Source organism: Trichechus manatus, unplaced genomic scaffold (genome assembly GCF_000243295.1).
Source record: "Trichechus manatus latirostris isolate Lorelei unplaced genomic scaffold, TriManLat1.0 scaffold00085, whole genome shotgun sequence".
Lineage (NCBI taxonomy): Eukaryota > Metazoa > Chordata > Mammalia > Sirenia > Trichechidae > Trichechus > Trichechus manatus.
Window position 1 is genome coordinate 2,794,045 of NW_004444021.1, and position 22,225 is coordinate 2,816,269.

General features: G+C 35.4%; 1 protein-coding gene across 3 annotated transcripts in view; it reads right to left on the reverse strand.

Moving 5' to 3' along the window:
* HGF (hepatocyte growth factor) overlaps positions 1 to 22,225 on the reverse strand; it is a 70,229-nt gene that overhangs the window by 20,800 nt on the left and 27,204 nt on the right. For all 3 annotated transcript variants that reach the window (XM_004381471.2, XM_023736042.1, XM_004381472.2), the window contains exons 7-10: positions 20,826 to 20,946; positions 18,716 to 18,834; positions 6,038 to 6,212; positions 2,685 to 2,812 (exon numbers count right to left, since the gene is read on the reverse strand). In XM_004381471.2, coding sequence (XP_004381528.2) covers positions 2,685 to 2,812; positions 6,038 to 6,212; positions 18,716 to 18,834; positions 20,826 to 20,946 — 543 coding nt within the window. The remainder of the gene's footprint in view (positions 1 to 2,684; positions 2,813 to 6,037; positions 6,213 to 18,715; positions 18,835 to 20,825; positions 20,947 to 22,225) is intronic.

The window sequence follows — 22,225 nt, forward strand, 5'->3', positions numbered from 1 at the left end:
TAAATTTATAAATTAGCTTAGGCAGAATTAATATTTTGTCATGTTATGTTATGATAAGAACAAGGGATATTTTTCAACATGGTTCTTTTTCCACCTGTTTCTTTACACTAAAGAAAGTTTCTTTACCTGGGTCAATTGCGATAACTTGAGTTTTTCTAGAATATTATCCATTTCATCTAAGTTTTAGATTTTTGTTATGTGAGGTTGTATGAAGTAGTCTCCTATATTTTATAATTTCCCTGTTTCAATATTATTCCACCCTTGATAAATTTTATTTTCTATATTTCTGGTTTTCTTTCTTGAGTCAGTTCGCTGGTAGTTTATCTATTTTGTTAGTTTTTTCAAAGAACATCATTCTGGTTTTTCCATTAGTTCTATTAGTTGTTTCTCTACCTCATTAATACCTGCTTTTATCTTGATTATTTTGTTTCTTGTGCTTTCTTTTGGCTTATTTCCTTCCCCAGTTTTTTGAGTCCAAAATTTAATTTACTTTTTTTCATTATTTTATGATACAGACATAAATATTTAACACTATGGACTTTTTTCTGATTACCACCTTAAATGTATCTTATAATCTAATATGTAGTGTTTTATCAAATTTTTAAGAAATTCTGCAATTTCAATTTTAGCTTTTCTGTAATAGAGAGTTATTTAATATCCAATTGGAAGAACATTTGTATATATGCTAATTCAGATACTGCAAGATTTGAGAAAAAAATGTCTAACTCATCAAACTATATATGGAATATATATGTACATATATATATTATATGTATGTACATATATACATATATAGTGCATACCATTAGCTGGGCAGTATCATACAATGGCATGTACTGCCATTTGAAATTTCACAGATTTATATCAAATTGGGTAACTGTATTTCTTAAACAGAAGGTCTGTGCCTTCTTTGTTTTTGAATTCTCCCATAGAGCCTAACATGTATCAGATATATTGCTGTATCAGATATATTGCTAAAAGAATAATATAACGTATTATTAAAGAATGAGTAAAAGGAAGAAAGCATGGAATAATGAAGAGGTCTTTATAAGGAGAGTCAGATTCTAATATCAGCTGTGCCAATTTGAGAATTTAGGCAAGTTACTTAAATTTCATAAACCTAATTTCATTATCTGTTTACGAGTAGATTTATTAGATAAGCAACAAGACCTGTTTAACCTCCAACATCCAAAATTCTCGTATTCTCGTACATGATCATACGCACCAGAAGCTTATAAAACAATTGTTCTTATTCCCTCTACCACTCTCAAATTATCAGTACTTGTTCAAGTGAACAAGACAGGGAAACAGAAGACCCAGATGTTACCAATCTTCTTTTAATCATTGGTTTCAACTTTATTTCCAGCTGACCTTTAAAATCTGCTAAAGAAAAGTGAAATTGACTGATAAGGGACTCATCTCCTCCCTCTAAAACTCTATTTCACAGTTGTTCATGAATAATTAAAGGACAACAGAAGGAAAAGTATGGATGGAGGAATAAACCTATGAAACTGAGCATTAAGTTTGGCTTGGATGTTTTGGGGATGATTTAGGACTGACCGTGCCATTACAAATAAGTTCGTGTGAAATAGAATATGATCATTTAAAACCATACATCATTATACATTAACAAAATGTCCATAGTTTACATTATTAATGTTTAACAGATGAATTTTTTTTAGATCCACTTTAATCTGGCTTTTCTCCACCACTGCACTCTGAAATAGTTATATTCAGTGGCCTCCATGTTTCCAAATCACGATGGTAATTTATTCCAAACCCCACTGCTACTCATCTTCTCCACTGCCAACCCCCAGGTTCAAATCCCTCTCATCTCTTGCTTGAATTATTCAATCAACCACTCAACTGGTTTCCCTATTTCAGCCTTTGCAGGAAGTTCAGGCTATATTCCATAGTGAAGTCAGAGTGATCAATTTAAAATTTAAGTCAAATCACATAACTTCTCTTCCCAGAACCTTACAACAAAGTCACTTTTTCTGAATGAAAGAGCAAACTTTTACAATTCCTGCAAGGCCTATGCAACTGGAGCCACAATGCCCCTCTTATCTCATCTCACACTACTCTCCACTTTGCTCATTTTGTACCAGGCCACATGCAGTCCTTGTTTCTTTTAACTTTTCAAACACTGTCTCATATCATGTCATTTGTGTTTGCAGTTTCTTCTACCTAGATTGTGCTTTACCTGTACATGACATGGCTTATTCTACTTACACATTTCCTTTGGGACCGCCTTAAGAAGGTTACCTTAATGAGTAAGATCTTGAAAGACATTAAAATATAAAAGAGTCCCTACAACTCTGGGGCATTTTTCTCTGTAACACTTATCACAAACTAACATACTATCCTCACCCCTTTTTTCTTTTTCGTTTTCTTTTCTTTCTGTCTGCTAGAAATTAATTCCATGGAAACAGAGAGTTTAGTTTTGTTTACTGCTGTAACCCTAGTGCCTAGAACTGTGCCTGGCACTAGTATACACTCAAAGAAATAAGTTTGAATGAATAAATAAATATATAAAAGAAATCCAACTTTATATCTGATGATTTTGTTTGCTAGCCAACAAAACCAGTTCATCAAAAAGTAGATCTTCTGCTATAAAATGTGTCCTCCCTTTAGGCATTTCCCCTGAATTTAATCATGCCACATTGCAAAATGCCAGCTGTTACCTTGTCCACTTGACACGTCACATTTTGGAATTTGGGAGCAGTAGCCAACTCGGATGTTTGGATCAGTGGTAAAACACCAGGGTGACTCAGCTCCATCTGGATTTCGGCAATAGTTTTCTCTTAGGTCCCTGTTGAGAATAAACATGTTTATGTAAATTGCCTGAGTTTTTATATTAGTGAAGTCAGCTCTGTTACGTTTCTAGAATCCCAGAAGATATGCATGTCTATAAATAGAGTTTTAAGTCTTTGGACTTAAGATAGTTATAACAGTTTAAAATTCAATATACACAACAGACACTGCCCAAATTACTGAACTAAATGCTGTTAGATGTCAGTATCCTTTTCCTTCCATAGGCCTGGAGTTCATGCAAAAATAACTGTTTCATGAGAGAGAGAAATGGTGCCATTATATTCTTATTACTTCTTCTCATGACTTAGATTCTCAATCTTTACAACTTTAAAAAAATTGACCTGTCATTTATTCGTTTTTGTGGCATGACCCACATATAATGTAGAAACAACATATATCTCTCTTTGAAGGCGAAAGATTATTCTTAGTAGTCATTAACTACTCTCATTTAAAATAAAGTTCAACCTATTCAAACATTTGACACAAAAGAGGATAGCTATTTCTTCCTTGAATTCTGTATTTCTTTGATTCATTTAACTTTCTACATAGATTTATTTTAATTACAAAGTAGTTTTTTCTTGATTCAGAGTAATTATCTGAAAACTTTATAAATATTTCTGTAAAATTAAAGCCTAAGCATAGTCAGAACATCTAGCTATAGGACTTTTTGGTCAATATAACCCATGTGCGTCCTTTATCTTTTCAGTGCATTAATTAGAAATCTAGAGTTTCCAATAAGGGGGAAAAAAAACTAACTGTGGTAATATCCCTTAAATGTGAAAGCTTTTAAAGGTTTTCTACGTTAATATAAGTTGTAATTAAATAAAATGTGGACTTTGTTATTTGAAAATTGCTCTCTATTTCTAAGTAAGCATGTGCATTTTTTCTATAGATCCCTGGCTAATTATTTAACTAGATTACTACTCCATACACTGGCAACTACGGTGTATCACTGAAGTCCAGTTAGATGCACTATGATTGTATTAATGCCCAATAGGAACATCAGAAACTGAGAAACATTTAAGGCAAGAAGCTTGAGTATGGTTAGGAAATCAACAGGTAATATTCTTTCCGGTCAAAATAGTTTCAGATTGCCAGCCACATCAACCACACATATAATTTCATTTTTTTGACTGCCCTAGGTTTTGATACAAACTGTGATATTTAAGGATTTAAGAATTTTGATTGTCAGTATTTAAGGCCATTGAATCACAAGTGTTCATAGTTAAAGCCCCTATTCAAATCTTTAGACTTCTTATAAAATTATTAGTTGGAAAACATGAGAAAAAAACCTTTTATTTCTCTTATACCAAGTTATACTTGTGATTTGCAAAAATTATTAAGTATAAAATATGTGTATTAAATTTTACTTAAAATTTACACAAGTTTGCAATTTTAAATGAATAATTGTAGAGTAAAATTATTTCGGGTTGTTAATTTAAGTCAACGTAATTGAATGGAGGTATAAGATACACGCTTTCCAATGTATCAGTTTCAGCTAACTTATAAAATCTAAATCCTGAGGCACCTCATTAATCAAGATTAAATGAGAATGAAAGGCTAGGTTTGCCAAAATATTTTTCCAAAGGTCTTTCTCTTCACTTGAAGTAGGAATTGTTTATAATTACTGAAGGGGATGGACAATTATACGATTTATGTAGTTTCATCACAGCCATATTGTTCAGTTATAGAGTTTTAAAAATTGTTATTTGGAGTCTCAGTATTGGTGTAAATAGTGTTTAATGCAACATAGGCCCCTGACTGATATTGCTAGACCACAAATGGTAAATAAATGCACTCATATTCTGAGCAAAATTCTGTTTCATGTTTTATCAGTTCTCTGAAACAGCTCACTTTTTGTTTTTTGATATTTCAAATGTTTCATTATTTTGACCAAAGAACTAAATTAGGAAAAGATGGCTTAAGGTTATGATAACAATCAATGGCTACATTTTTTATACTTAAGTTATAATTATAAAATGTGTGAATTAAATTTTGATAATCATTCTCTTTTTCTTACAAAAGAAGTTCTTTGGGCACTTTCGCATGCACAATGTCTTACTTCAGTATTACCAGTCATTACAAGTTAACAAAAAGTGTGAATGACATTTTATCACTATCTCCTTTTGTCCTCATTAACTAGTTTCTTCTCATTTTCTTTGCTTTGTCAACTTTGATATTTATTTCTGAAGTGGGGCTTCTGGGTCAGGTATAGAGAGTGAATTGCTGAGAAGGAAATGAGGGATGTAAGCCCAGAAGGACAACTGTAAATTTTGTAATTATGAAATAATGAAAAAATATCACAACATATGATATTTACCATCTAAGCAAATAATCACTAATTAGCTTCAAAACAAAACAAAAAAACATGAAATATCTGTCCTCTACTGTGGATGGGCCAACTATTGCTCATAGTTTTTCATCCTGAAATGTTAAGCTCTCTTATTAAAAGTCAATTACATCAAAGCCAATATATGTTATTTATAGTTGTTATTTCAGCAAAGTCACTATGAATAGCATATGTGTTACAAATTTCAAAAGCAATCACTTTATGTTCCTCATAAGAAGGTGGACAATTTAAAAACATATGGCATTGTAGCTATGTCTGTTCAACAAAAGTCAAGTGGTGAAAAAAGAGTAGTTACAGAAAATGCACATAATAACTTTATCATTGCAACTCAAGGGCATCAAGGGCAGTTTCTTTGGCTTTATTCTTCTTGATTCTTCTACACATTTTAAAGCAAATTTAGAAACAATGAAAAACATTCATTTAAATTAAAAAAGTTTATGTGTTACAGTTCTTCAAGGCTGAAAAATTATTAATCTAAAATACCAACCGAAATCAAAGCCCTCTTTTTGTAAGGAAAAAAATTCAAATCTCCCCCAAAATTAATATAAAAATCTGAAAACACACTTTTTTGAAACATGTATGGTTTTCATTATCATTAAATGCCTATTAAATACCCCTGCAGGAGCAAAGCTGTTATCAGGAACAACCTAGGGATGTGTTTCCAGAACATGGTACATCAACCACCTGCATCAAAATCACCTAGAGTGCTTGTGAGGACCAAATCCCAGGGTGGAGCATGGGAATCTGTCTTTTAAATCCTGATTATCATAGGCAGTCTAAAGTTTGAGGACCACTAACATAGAAATTAATAGTAACCACTCTGTCTCATTTCTCCCAGGGCCTACTGAAGTTTTTAACATCTAATTTACTTACTTGCACTTGAAATTTTCAGGAGTTATGTCATGCTGGTGAGGATACTGGGAATCCCAGCGCTGACATGGAATTCCATTCCAAATTGTATTGGTCGAGCCCCGATAACCTTCTCCTTGACCTTGAATGCACTCAGTTGTTTCCATAGGAAGATCAGTATCATTCATAGTACTGTGAGCTATTGGTAAAAAGAAATATAAAAAAATTAAATCTGTTGACATATACATCATCTACCTCTTAGAGTTCATTTGTATTTTTATAACTAGGGTTTTTCTGTCACTTGTAAGTTTTCGTAAAGCTTGAGTGTAAATGACTGTACAATTACCCCTAAAATAAGGTTGCTCAAATACATAGAAAATTGGTAATAGTGTTAACCATGAATTTCCTGTACCATGATTAATATATTCTAAGCCAATATGTTACATTTATCTTTTTAATCATCTTATTGGCATTTAAGGAGCCCTAGTGGCACAATGGTTAAGCATTCGGCTGCTAACTCAAAGATTGTCAGTTCGAGCCCACCAGCTGGTCTGCAGGAGAAAGATGTGGCAGTCTGCTTCTGTAAAGATTTACAACCTTAGAAACCCTATGGGGCAGTTCTACTCTGTCCTATAGAGTCTCTGTGAGTTGGAACTGACTTGACGGCAATGGGTTTGGTTTGGTTTTAACATTTAAAAAATCAGTTATTTTTAGGAAAATTTATTTCTTGCTTTTTTTCCTATTCCAACTGCACTGTTTATCATACTTCATGAGGATAATGAAACCCTCAATAACTAAGTCAAAAAAGTACAAAATTCAATTTTACTATAACTTGGACTCTGCTTTTAACTTTAATATTTGCTTAATCAAATTATAACTCAGAAAATTCTTGAACAGCTAAAATTTATATATCTTCTCAAAGCATACATGAAAATGTTTTGGTTCAATAGAGTAATGCCAATGTAAACTCCCCAACTACCTCTATAATTGAAATGGTATTTCAAGAAGTCTCTGGATAAAATTCAAGTTAACACGCTCTATGACAGTATAAGATTTGAATGGATTGCTTTAACTCATTCCATTCTGGAATTAAGTGTAACACTTCTCCAAAGGAGAGTCAGAATCTGACCTGCCTTCAGAGGTTAGTGTAAATTAAAAAACCAAAAGAGGAAACAAACAACGGTTCTTAAATTTCATTTAAATTTATTTCTCTCTTACAAATAGTAAATACTTTTTGTGGCTAAATGCTTTGCTTCATTGAGTTCCATGCAAACTAGGTACATCCTAAGTTTGGAGATGCCCTATGAAGCTTTATGAAAAGGGAGAAGAGTTACATGAATAACCACCGCAGCCACTGGAATAGTTGTATATATAGGTATATACAAATTGCCTTTACATAACTTTGCTTCAGTTCATTTAAAAATGTTTTTCAATTTCTTATGTATCTACTTTAGGGAATAGAAATGTGACTTGGAAATATCCCAGTTAAAAAGAAATTCAAATGGAGATGATAAATGTCCAGATTGACCCATAAAGAAGTAATTGAGAGTTGATAGCCTGGAGAAGTAATTCCCACAATATATTGATTCAGGAAGACAAAAATTATTGACCTGGGAGAAATGGCTTATAAAAAAAGTTGATGCTGGTTACCAAAATCCTTTATGATTTTAAGGATATTGCCTGAAGGTCTTTGAGGAAATACAAAATAAGATGATTAAATATAAATTCTGAAGAATTGTATTTCATCAAGACAAATGCCACTAAACTACTATATTTCTGATGATTTGAGTTAACTATTCATTTTTTTGGACAGGCAGCATGTGTGGAGAAGTTTTTAAAAGGTAATAACCCTAAAACAAGTGAAAAAAGATCAAGCTTATATTGATATATTACACATTTACAGTAAACTAATAAAAACAATGTTCCACAGAGTAAATATAACTTTTTATTAGGTCTCATGAAGATATAAATAATCTAATTATTATGTTTTGTCTTTACTGTAATGAGCATCTATAACTTTAAAATACATAATTTCAAACACCTTGACAGTTTTACTTATTCTTGTGTTTTAATTTGCTAAAAATAACTCTCTCGTGATTTTAACCACAAACTAGCACTACTGAGCTAATATTTTTTCTTTAACTAAAAATTGCCCTCTGAAATCAGTACATCTGTATTTATTCATTTGGCATTCAGCTGCTAGAAGTGACCCCATAAACATATTACAGAAAAACTAATTAATTCTGATGGCAACGTAGAATAAATAATACAGGCAAATAAAGAGATATTAGTGCAGCAAGTTCACCAAATAGTTTTTATCACTAAATAAGAGTTATTATGAGACCTTCATGAAGCTGTATAATAAATATTATCTGATGAGGACAATGATGAATGATTTTCTCACAGACCATTTAACTGTGATATAAATGTTTGATCTTTGCTGCTCACATATTTGCTATCCAAACAAAATAAATTATTCCCGAACTGTGAAAAAAAATAAATAAACCCCTTCTGCTATTCTACTGCATAAATATCAAAACCTAGTGCAAAAACAAAACACATGTTTCTCACCGATTGATCTGGAAAGGACTGTTAGATGTTGGGAAAGCAGTTCCTTTGGACTTAATACTTTAACATGGGATCTGAATAAGGAAATGTTTTGAAGGGTCTCCAGTGGCCAAGCAAAGTGTTAGGGAAGCCCAAAAATATCTCCAAATATCAGCTAAAGCTGATCAGGTTTAGCCAAAGCAGCATGTCTTTTTTAAAATACTGCATCCCCACGTACACAAATATTTTCACAAATATGTCTCACAAGCTCACATTGAAAATACCAGGAGCTCTTCTGAGAGTTCCTCAAAAATAACACATTTTGCTAGAGGTGTCAGTGGTGGCCAGCCTTTGGAAGCAGATGCAAAGATATTTATATGATCCTCACAGTGGCCTATGAGTGAAGGAATCTTTTCCTTTGATGATTGACATGAAGTTTTCTGTTTGGAAATGTTTTAAGGAAAGTAATATTTGCTATTGGAATCTTTCACTGTCCTGTGAGAATATAATCAAAAACAATGGATGGCTCTTAGAACATTAATTTTTCTTTGCTGGTGTGGATGTGACGTGGTCTGATTTCTACAATATTTGCTAGGGAGTTAAAAGCTTTGGCTAACTTTTCTGAGAGAAAGGGCATTAACTGTTAGCTAATTTCTGGGACAAACATCCTGTCCCTAGACGGAGAGAGACCAGTAGAACAAGATCACATATCTAATCCATTTTCTCTGAAGGGCTAGCCAAAGCCTTGCAGAGATCCCACACAACCCTGATGAGAGTTCCTAAATGCCATCTGAGAACATGAGCGCACATGTATATTAGAGTGTTCCACATCCGGTGTTCTGTAAGCTTTGCATAGACGATAAGCAAAAGCCAGATTTTCCAGTGATGACAAGCTATTGCTGTTCTTTAACCCATAGCTAAGAACAAGTTGCTTGATAGGTCAATGGACAAATACCTGATTATCCCTTAGAGTAGTTCAACCCAACCCATTTCTTATTTCCAGCTACTGAAGAGCAGCTGAAACCTAGGATTTGCTTTATGATGGTCCCCAGAGATTGAGAACAGTGGTAAAGCTGCTCTCCCATCAACAGTACTTGTGCTTTTGGGGCCACAAAGGGCAGGATGGGGATCATTGTAAATTTAAAGAGCTTCGTGTTTTAAAATTGACGTGGGAAAATAGTAAAGACCTCCAAAGTACAAACCTCAAATTGCTTGCACGTTTGTTTTCCATGTGAAGCCAGAAATCATATCTGAAACTTTCCCCTGGATTTTGTCCAAGCCTTTTCTGGTATAAAATGCTCGGGAGACAAGACTTTCATAAAAAGTCCTCAATTCTATAGTCTTATTCCTTAGAAGATGACTTGGAAAAGACCTCTAAGTACAAGATTTTTCTCTTGAGAAAGGGTATGGATAGCATTGTTTTTTCCAGACTCAGAATACAGTAAGATTTTATGTCTACAAATCTGTGTTCTGGCCTTGGATATTTTAATAAAATTCAGAGAGACAATCAGCATTCTTTATGAGTATAACACACTTAATTTTAAAAGATTAGATATTCTCTGAAAATTATGCCAATGTTCATTGGCTACTAAGAGGACAGTTACTTTATTATTGATGGCAACATACATTTCATAGTAACCTTAGCTTTCAATGATCTGCCTAGGTCACACTTCTAAAATGGCTCTGGATACTTAAATATCTAGCAGTTTTAAAAAAAAAAAAAAAAAAGGAAACGGAAGAGTAAGAAAAAATAAGCTAAACCATGACAAAATTTGTCTATTTTGTTGCTAAATAAAAAGCCATCAGGACAACCAGCAACAAATGAACGTAACTTGCCCCCGCCCCCCCCGCCAAAAAGAAACCCCGTTGTCATCGAGTCAGTTCTGACTCATAGCAACTCTATAACTTGCCCAGGGTAGCACAAAACTTGAGAACTGCACCTGAGTTGAGGTAACGAGAAGACAGTATAAAACAAATCTGCCTGGATAGTATGTTTGAGAAAAGCAGGGTTTTCAAATGAAAAGCAAGTAGCATGAAGAAATACCAGGAGTCAGGAAGAAAATTAAAAACCACCACTTACTAGAAGGGTAACTTTTATTCATTCAACAAATACTTATTGAACTCCGACTCTGTACAAGGCAATGTGCTAATCACTAACCTGTTGCCATGGAGTTGATTCCAACTCATAGGGACCCAATAGCGACCACTAGGGGATACAAAAACATACATGGTCCTTGTTCTCTTGGAGCTTACAAAATTTGGTAGAGAGAATTATTAACCAAATAAAATGTAAAAATCAGCCTCTGAGAAGTATGTGGAAAGAGGGGTATATGGTGCTACAAAATATGTAATAAGGGATTTGACCAAGTCAAGGATGTCAAATGAAGACTTTCCTAAGGAAATGATAATTAAATTGGAATTTCAACAATGAGTAGCTGTTAACTAGGTGAGGAAGAAAGAGAAAAATTTTCAAGGCAGAGGGAATGGTGGAGCAAAAGGACCTGCAGTGAGAGAGAACATGGAAAATATAAGGTATAGGAAGAAAGCCATTGTGATTGGAACAGAAAGCACAGAGAGAAATGTGGTGGTACATGAGGTTGGAGATACGAGTAGAGGAATAAGGCAGTTTATTTTGTCTTGTCATAAAATCGAGGAAATTACTGAAGGATTTTAATTGGTGTGTGTGTGTTTCTGGGGATGGGGAATGATATATCAGATTTTTGTAAACATTCTGTTTGCAGTGTGGTGAAGAGATTGGTGGGTATTGATACATCTAGCCTCAGAAGGTCATTTGAATATTCAAGTTGAAAGATGACATTCTCTTGGTTGAGGTAAACAGTGATGGAGTGAAATGGCCAGATTTGGCAGATAAACAGACAATAAAATTTACAGGTCTTAGTGATGGATAAATATGAGAAGTGGAGGAGAGGTCTGTACTGTGGCCTGTATTGTAGGCTTTTGAATTTTAAACTGGATCAATTGTGGTACCAATCATGAGAAAGAGAGCCTAGAAAGCAGAATAGACCATCCTATAACACAAATGAAGAAAACCAGAGAAAGATAAGAAATGATAGAAGAGGTCTTCACTTGGGTGAATTGCTGGTGGTGAGAGGTGGGGAACAATTAGAGCAGCCAACAGGTATCTCCTAGTTAGTGTACTCTAAGGAAACCACATCAGCCTTACAAGTCCTGCCATACAACAAAAAAACTGTTCTCAGAGCGGTGCAGGGACACTTGAGGTTCCCAAAACCCTTTCAGGGGTCCAGGAGATCAAAAGTATTTCCATAACAATGCTAAGATATCATTTGCCTGTTATGCTGTTATTCTCTCACAAATGTACAGTGGAATTTCCAGACACCACATGATGTGTGACATCACAAAAGATTAAATGCACAAACATAAGAACTCAGCTGTCTTTTATTAAGACATCAAAGAAACTTGAAAAAGATATAAAACACTGTCATTCTTCTCCCTATTTTTTTCTGGAAAATATAGTTATTTTTCATTTGAAAATGTGTTATAATTTGTTAACATCTAACTGGACTTATTATGAATACTCTTAAGCAAATTAATATTTTTTAATTTCTCATTGTTAATTTCTAATACAGTAAACATTGATTCATATAACTCACATAGACCAAAGTTGTTTGGGATTTTTAATCATGTTAGAGTGTAAAGGTATCTTCAGTCCAAGAAGTTTGAGAACAGCTCAATTGACCTACATAATCAACAAGGTCTTCTAAGGGACATTAACCACAAGACAGCTTCTCAATTTCTACAGACTTTTGATGTTCACTTCAGAAAAATAAAGTTAATCCCAAGAATATTTTCATTTCTCTATGAAAAGTAGTGAACTTATGCCATGGTTTGAATTATGTCCCCCCAAAAATGTGTATCAATTTGGCTAGGCCATGATTCCTGGTACTGTGTGATTTTCCTTATGTTGTAAACGTGCCTCTATGATGTTAATGAGGGACGATGGGTTGCAGTTGTGTTAGTAAGGCAGGACACGATCTACAAGACTGAATTGTGTCTTGAGGCAATCTCTTGAGATATAAAAGACAGAAGTGAGCAGTGAGACGGGGGATCTCATACCATCAAGAAAGCAGTGCCGGGAGCAGAGCGCGTCCTTTGGACTGGGGTCCCTGCGCAGAGAAGCTCCTAGTCCAGGGGAACACCGAAGAGAAGAAGGCTGACAGACAGAAAAAGCCTTCCCCTGGAGCTGATGCCCTGAATTTGGACTTTTAGCCTGCTTTGACTGTGAGGAAATAACTTTCTCTTCGTTAAAACCATCCACTTGTGGTATTTCTGTTACGGCAGCACTAGATGACTAAGACAACTTATCTATAGAGCAAATTGTTATTCTGAATATGAAATTAGTACAGGGGGAAACTGTAAGAAAATTAGTACTTCATTCAGATGCTGTACAGGACTTCCAATCTTATTATATGTGTGCAATGCCTTAAAGTTCCATATGCCTATAACTTTGTTAAAGGTATGTAACTAGAATATTTCAAGGCTGCTGCCATTTGGGTAGAGATCACCTTCTGGGGACTACAATGTGAAAGGCTGAGAAAGCCTATCCCCAACACCCTGGCACACATTCATCAAACAAGGAGCAATATCCATCCTTCACATTCAGTGACATACTGATTGTAAGGTAGAGGGTTGGAAGCAAAGGGGCAAGAGAAAATTTGTGGTTTATTCAACTTTTGAATAAATAAAATTAACTGAGAACAGTATTCAAAAATTTTGGCTTTTGAAGGGTTAGGACACCCTAATGTATCAAAGCAGGGCCAGCTTTTGCTTTACCGTTGTTTTTGTTGTCGTTCAGTGCTGTCGAGTAGGTTCTGACTCACAGCGACCCTATGTACAACAGAACCAAACACTGTCCAGTCCTGCGCCATCCTCACAATCATTGTTATGCTTGAGCCTGTTGTTGCAGCCTCTGTGTCAGTCCATCTTGTTGAGGGTCTTCCTCTCTTTTGCTGACCTCTATTTTACCAAGCATGATGTCCTTCTCCAGGGACGGTCCCTCCTGATAACATATCCAAAGTATGTGAGACAAAGTCTGGCCATCCTTGCCTCTAAGGAGCATTCTGGATGTACTTCGTCCAAGACAGAGTTGTTCGTTCTTTTGGCGGTCCATGGTATATTCAGTATACTTGCCAACACCATCATTCAAAGGCATCGATTCTTCAGTCTCCCTTATCTATTGTCCAGCTTTCACATGCATATGAGGCAATTGAAAACACCACGGCTTGGGTCAGGCATGCCTTAGTCCTTAAAGTGACATCTTTGCTTTACTAATTTGTGCTAAAGTTATGAAATTTAACTTTTACCCTAGGCCTTAGTCTGTTTCATTCACTGCTACATCCCCAGCATGTTGAAAAATGGTTGCCATATAATAGCTGCTCAGTAAATATTGGTTGAATGAATCCTATCAAGAAAGGGGCAAATGAGCCTCTTTGGTTCTCTACATGCTTGCTGAGATTGCTGCTATGCTCGACTTTTGTTATCACTATTTACTTACAACTTCCATGACCTCCTAGAAAATACTGAACTTGAATGCGCTATCAGCACAGGCATCATAGCACCTGCATCTCAGTATAAGCAGAACTAAACTCTTTTTGCTTCTCGTCAAATTAATATCTCTCCTACCAGATAGCATGGGAGATATTTTAGACTTTTCTCTTTCCCTATCCCATTTCCCACTATATCCAATTTGTCATTATATACAGTCCCTTCTGCCTCTTTAATATTGTTCACATCCTTCCTCACCTTGTCTTTCTCACTGCTTACTGCCTCAATCCACATTCTCTTCATTTCTTACTGGCCTGTTACAGTCAGCTCTTATCTGATGCCTGTCTCCTTCCTCAGCCCCCAACATGCCAGTTAAAACTCTGAATATATAGTAATTCTTCTGGATCATTGGTCTTCATTATTTTTTCTCCTATAATCCAAAGAATTGTGAAAAATTTCCGTATTTCCTCATGTTTTTAAGTTGACATCAAAACTTTTTATGGTAAGTTTAAATAGCCACAAAGGATGTGATTTCTGGCACATTATAATTATTGACATTTTTTAAACAAACACACGAAATTTACATCACTTTTTTAAATGTATCTAATGGACTCTAAATTCCACAGTAATTTGATATCTACCTATTCTTGTATAAATCATAAATGATAAAGTTCTTCAATAAGTATCAAAATTTTACTTTTTCTCCTCAAATTCATTTTTCAATTCCATTTTACCCACAGATCGTTTGTCTAATGTATTTTATGTCTGAGATTCTTTTATCCCTCACCCACCATAGTTCTCTGAAACAAAAAAACTTTTACACATTCAAGTTATTTTTCTTAATTTTTTGTGACAAGATTCTCAGACATATATGTGTGTATGTATCTGTATATTCTGGGTAGAGTAAGCACAATTATTTGTTGTTGTTGTTAGTAGCTGCTGAGTCGATTTGGAGTATAGTTATTAGTAATCCATAAATGATAAACAGCATGAATATGTATTTGGTAATGTATTTTGATAAAACATATTGGCAAAGTTTTCTTAGTGTCTCAATGATTTTGCACTCTGTGACACAATACACCACAGTAAAATTCAGGAGGGATGAGAAGTCTTCCTCTTTTTAGTAGAGTAGGAGAAAGGTGGTAGTGAATGGGGAAGTAGGAGTGTTGAGTTTGCATGACTCCTTAGGAGCAGATGCATTTCAGACAAAGGACTTTGGGAAGGAATTCAGATGGAAGTTGAGAAGCGGAAACTTGAGTCTCTTAAATTATCCATGTTCACATACTTTCAGGAGAATCTTCATGTTCTCCTAGTTTTCATGACACCTCTTTGGACACCAGGATTCTAGATCACAAACCAGATAAGACCACTCCCCTACTTAATTTTCAGTGACGCTCATGGCAACTGGATGAGCTACTTGATCGGCCTCACATCAGCCTCATTCTTCTTATCTGTTTCCATTTCCCTATTTTCACCCCAAGCCCTTCCCATATCAACCCACTTACCATGTCCTGAATACTGCAGTGCTGCTCCACCCATCCATGTCTTTGCACCTTTCCTCACTGGCCTAATGACAGTCATTTGTAGAACTGAAATGAGGATTATTAAGAGTGGATGCAAAGCACCTACCTACAGGTACTAAATAAATGGTGGCAATTATGAGTTTCTAATATAATTATTATATAAGGAAACAAGAGTTTCAAAATATCCCTTCAACTTTAGAAAGTTAAGTGACACAGTCATCAACTCTATGATTCAAACATATTGAAAAGTCATAATGAATTCAAGCAGTTGGGACTGAGTCCAGAAACCTGTCCTAGGCCTTTAATGATCCAAATAAAAAGCAATCAATTATCTGTTACAACCAGTGCATGTAAATATTTGTGTGATACACAGAATTTTAAGATGGCCCCAAGAATCCCACACAGTCATACATATATACACTGTATGTATTGAATGTGTGTGGGACTTGGAAATATTATGAGATAGCAACTCCTGTGATTAGGTTATGTTATATAGCAAAGGTGAAGAGATTATGCAGGTATGCAGTTAAAGTCCCTAATCAATTGATTTAAGTTAATTAACAGGGAGATTACTCTGAGTGGACCTGACCTAATCAGATAAGTGCCTTAAAAAAAGAATTGCCACATTGTGGAGAGGGCCATGTGGAGGGAATGTCTGGCAGTCACTAGGAGCTGAGGGCCTCAAGCCTACAACCAAAACAAACTTCATTGTGCCAACAACCAGTGAACTTGGAAGGGAACCGAGTCATATGAGACCAGCAAGCCTGGCCAACACCTTGATTGTGGCCTTGTGAGACTCTGAGTAGAGGACCTACCTGAGTCATGCATGGATACCTGAGCCACAGAAACCATGAGATAATAAATATACATTGTTTTAAAACACTTTAAGTTTTTGGTAATTTGTTATGCAACAGTAGAAAACTAATACAGAATTGAAACCACCACAAAATTCGGGTGTGCATTATAGGCTTTACTATAATGTAAGCCGAAACATTTGGCAAAATATTCATTAAACATTATATCTTATGCTTTCTAGAATATCAACTTTGTTTTGTTTCGTTCATTTTAATAACAATGTAATCTCTGTTTTCATATGTTATAGTCTAAAAACTATTTTCTATAATAAACTATTTCTAAAATATTCCCAAGTCTCAAAAGACTTTTTTAACCTAAACTATATAGGTTTGGCTCATGAACTCTGCTATCATTTTCTTAGAATTCTTATCCTATATGCACCACCCTCTCTTTAACAAAGCCATCAGAATCTGCATGTTACTTGTGTAATTAGCCCATTCCTATTTGGACAGAAAAGAAGAAGCCTATGTAATAGGTAGGAAGTGTCGTATTTATTCTGTTTCTTTCCTCACAGTCTCTTCTAAAAATAGTCTAAAGACTGATTTCGAACTGAAGAGGAGGGCAACGTTTGGATTTTTAGTGCGTGTGTGCCAGCCGTAGGGTGAGTGTGCATATGGGTGCACACAGGCACACACGTGTGTGTATTTCTGCTTGTCTCATTCCAGAGTTTGTAAGTATACCTAAAACACATTAAAAGCAAAGGGAAACAGTTGGATTATTGGACCTAAATAGTCTAGAATGATGGAAAGATTAATAAAATTAAAAAGTCAATAAGTAGAACTAACCCTTCTATACAGAGCAACACTGTCAGAAGAATCATTTTTTATTTTAAAGGACAAAACAGATGATTCAATTTCCCTGGAACATCGTGTTCCACTCTGAGAGGCTTCCAGACTCTGCAGTTATTTCACATATGCCAGGAACACCCCCTTTCTATGGGCTTTATTTCAGTGGTCAAAATATGTCCTTTTATTAGCAGGTCTAAGAGGAGAGAGATTTACCTTAACAGCCATACAGTAGAACTGCCCCATAGGGTTTCTAAGGAGTGCCTGGTGAATTTGAACTGCCGACCTTTTGGTTACCAGCCAATCTCTTAACCACTGTGCCAACAGTACCATAGTATGGATAATATTGAATTAGGCTTGTTCAGAGGAATATCCCCATCATGCTGCTATGGGGAAGTATGGAAATATCTATCCATGCCCTAACCATTGTATATGTTATCATTTTGGGATGCTAGTACCTGATCCTATGTAAATTCTTTATCTCTCTCCTGTATGAATGTGTGTATGTATATATGTATATATATATATATATATATATATATATCTTTATATTATCAAGTCAACTTATAACACTATTATACCATACAAAATGTAGCATAATAGTAATAGCATAATAATAGCAATTCCACTATTCTTAAGGCATTTTAGACAATTGACAAAATAAGGCTGGTAGTCATAGAAATAACATTTTTATATCCAATTATTATCCTATATTATTTCAGAAAAGAGAAGAAAATAAATGTTTCAGCCATGGAGGAGAGGACCAAGTATTCATCAAGGGATACCACAAAGCAAATGAGAACAGGGGTTTTTAAATTTTTTTTTTTTTATAAATTCAAGAGAGTTGGATAAAGGCTTGCAGCTAATATGTAGAAAAGGATTGCAGGACTGCAAAAAGATAGGTTGAAGCAGAAGGTAGGCCGCATTCAAGAACAGCTGGAGAGGTGGAGTTCAGCTAGTAAAGACTGAGGGCATCTGTGAGAAGCTACTAGTAGACTTATTATTCTTCATAGCAGCCTCTGTCATTTACCAGAAGAGGTTCACAATCAGTTGACAGCTCATGTTATGTCTCTGGGAAGGAAATGTAGGGTAACAGAGACGATACAGGATTGGAAGGTAAGAATACAAGGTCCCAACTTTTACTACCCTAATGACTTTGTCATACTGCACATGTTCCCTGATCTTCATGGATTTTTCCTTTTTTTTTTGATGGCATGAGTTTAGGCCTTTATCACACATATAAATGTTTTGTATATATGTGTGCATCTGCCTATTTATCTCTTTCCAAATAATGGCTGTATGAAAATTTGAAAGATTGGGTAGGATTATGTAACACATGCTTAAAATATTAAAACCTGCAAACATTAAAGCATCAGGTAAAATCGTTGTTAACCTGTCTCACTAATAATCACCTGCTTAGATCCAGTTTGTGAGAAGAAAAGGAAGCCATAAATTTGACCCTAACTTACCGCACATTTTAATTGCACAGTACTCCCAGGGGGTGTCAGGGTCAAGAGTATAGCACCACGGCCTCGGCTTGCCATCAGGATTGCGGCAATAATTATCATCAAAGCCCTTGTCGGGATATCTGCAAACCACACCGAGAAAAGTGTCACGTAAATCTGCCTGGAAACACCACCCAGCTCTCAACTTACAAAATAACTTTCCACTTACCTTGGATATTACTAGCTGAGGAAAGAGGAGGTTTTCTATATTTCACCTTACAAGGATTGCTAATTATTGACTATGAAATCTATTAACTTACATATTCCACCAAGTTGAGAGTACCATCCTCTTTACTCATAATTTAGGTTCATTTGGTGTCTGACTGGTAGTTGAAATCCCAAACTGAATACCCATCTCATAGAACCCAGTTGAGGACAGATTACATAAATATGATCTCACGTAGAATGCTCATTAAGAAAACAGATCCTCTTCTAGGGCAGACTTTTAAGTTCAAACTGAAAGTTAGGTTTCAATAGCTCTGTTACTAATGATAGCTCCATTTTGGAAATAGAACCTTTCGAGGTCATGCCCTCACCTCCACCAGAGCAAGAGACAAACTCCATCACACCACCTTCTCCACCACCTCTCACCCTTTAAATGAACAGAGCCCTGAATTGGTGACTTGATTTTAATTGCTACCATATCCCTTCTGCTCTCGCTTAAAAGTAAGAGATGCGTTTACAAAAAGTAGAGTTTTAATTTCACTTAAATGAACCACCCCTCCCCTTCCCGAGAAAAGAGAGATAAAAAGAAGAAAGAAAAAACACCTTTCTAGAAATTGCTTAATAAAGATAAGAATGGAGTTCTCCCTGTAATTATTTGTATTTTTATTCTATGTAATAAAAATAATTCTCTTTTTTCCTTTTTTCAACTAAAAAGTTTCATCTGAAATTAGTGGGCAAATGGAGACATAATTTTTTTAACTATTTAAATTCAAAACCTATTCCTGGGAGAGAAAAAATAGAATTAATTGCCTGGCTTCTCCAGATTGGCTGTCCATATTGGCAATTTCAAAACACACCAGGAAAAGCAACCAGATAATTGTTTACTTATGATATATGTCATGGTGTTATACATGGAATCCCACAGTACTTGGGTCACAGAAGATGCTGCTCTAGAAGGAGATTAGCTTCAATTTAGCAATAATGCCTCCTCCACAGCTCAGGCCAGTCAAACTGGTCAGTTTTTAATGGGCCCCTGTCTTTTTTAGGAGCCCTGGTGGTGCACTGATTAAGAGCTATGGCTGCTACCCAAAAGGTCAGCAGTTTGAATCCACCAGCCACTCCTTGGAAACCTTATAGGGGAGTTCTACTCTGTCCTATAGGGTTGCTATGAGTTGGAATCGACTCAATGTCAGTGGCAACAGGTTGTCTTTTTTATGCTATGGAAGAGAAAAAGGAGGCTTCTTAAAGTGCTTCCCCTGTGCACTCTGTGTCCAGGACCATCCTGATTTCAGGGACTTTTAACCAAGTCAGCCAAGACCAGTTGAAAGTGTAGCTACTACAGGCAATCCCTGGGTTATGAACATCTGACTTATGGACAACTCGTACTTGAGAATGGACTGCTATAAAGCCTATAATATTAAAAATTTGAGTTAAATACGATGGTTAGTAATAATGAATGCACACACTACTTTGTGACACTCATGAAAACATTGCCCAGCTTGGAAGTGTTTCTTAAGTGTTCTATGCGTAGAAAAGTAAAATATAGACTATATACTAAGGCAAACATTTAACTAACTGATGCTAAATAAGAACCGTATGTACCTGTTCTGATTTACTTACAAATTTGACTTAAAGATAGGAACAGATCTCGTTCATAACCTAGGCACTGCCTGTATTCTCATATACCCCACCACAAATTCCTTTTTCCCAAGACTACCTCCTCTAAATGTAATGGCTCAAGAACTTTTGTCAGAAGAATCCTGAACATTCAGGGGAGTTCTAAATTTTATGTTCATGTCCTAACAGGAAAAGATCATAGAAAGAGAATTTCAATGGCAGTTTGTCATGGAGCAAATAATAGACAATTTGTAGAAAGAATCATTAGTAGCATGATTCAGTTGTATTTTACCTTTCTGGCAAGAATTTGTGCCGGTGTGGTGTCTGATGATCCCAGCGCTGGCAAATCTTGCCTGATTCTGTGTGATCCATGGGACCTCGATAACTTTCCCCATTGCAGGTCATGCATTCAACTAATAAAATTAAAGTATGGCATGTTAATCACTTCTGACAGCAAAATCAAGAACACTACTGTTCCATTTAAAGAACAGTAAATCACTTGTTTGGCAAAGAGACTTTTAGAAATCTCTACACATCATTCTAATTTTAAATTAGGACCTAATATCCATCACTAGTGGCATAAAATACTCCCCACAGAACTCTTCGGATAGTTTAAATAGGATTTTTGTAATTAGAGTCGTTCAGATTTAGTATAGGGCCAATGCCCTGCCTATGTAATATTTTACAGTTGTACAAAAGGCACCTGGGAATTGGGCATATAAGATCAACCCTTGTGGGCTTTTCCCTTGCTGGTCTATAATAGAAGTGATCTCAGTGTTTATACAGTCAGAACAATAGTTATTCTCTCTTATCTTTCCTCCTTCCCTGTCAAATAAGAATTATGCAATTTTAATGGAATATGTTATACTCCTACAATTAAGGCCTTAATCAGGACCAGATAGATTTGAGAAACTGTCTTCAGTTAGAAATCTGGTACTATTCGAACAATACAGATATTTTAAAAGAACAAATCATGGCTCCTTTCTGTTAGTGAACGTCCATGCTGAATAGGCTGGTCAGGTTTATATTCTTATCTAGCTTAGGATAGAAGGTGACCTGCTATTGAACTCCTAGTATCACCTTTTTTTAAAATGTATAAGCTGATCTAGTTATGCAGGATCTTACTGATGATTCTGTGAGGCTAATTAACAATTCTCTTTTGGCTGGCCTCAAATGTCACACTGAAAACTCTGAATCACATCAGCTAGCTGAAAATGAGACTTCTCAAATGGACAGGTTGATTTGTAGCACGGCAGGCATCCTGTGGAATAAATCATTGCTTGGCTTCCCTATGAATCCGACAAACTTCCCCAAACACATCATTTGTATCTTGTGATTAACTGATCATCTAACTTTTAGCTAAAGTGGGGAAAGATATCAATGTTTAGTTTTATCCACCAGGATCTAGCTGATGAGTATTTGTTGTAATTTGGGATATAATATTAGAGTCATCACTTTTGAACCTTTGATTTTTATAATCTATTAGGGTATTAACTATTAACTTTCTGAAACAGGAGACCATTTGGCTTGAGCTGTCTTCCTTTCACGTAGTTTAGTCCATAAACTAAGACAAGGAGCCAATTCAGCTTCCCCTCATTTGATACTGAGATTCCCCAGACTACAATCAATAAGCACCTGAACTGTAAATTAGAGGGGGTCTAAGAGCATATTGACAAAGGTGCTCAGGTTAGC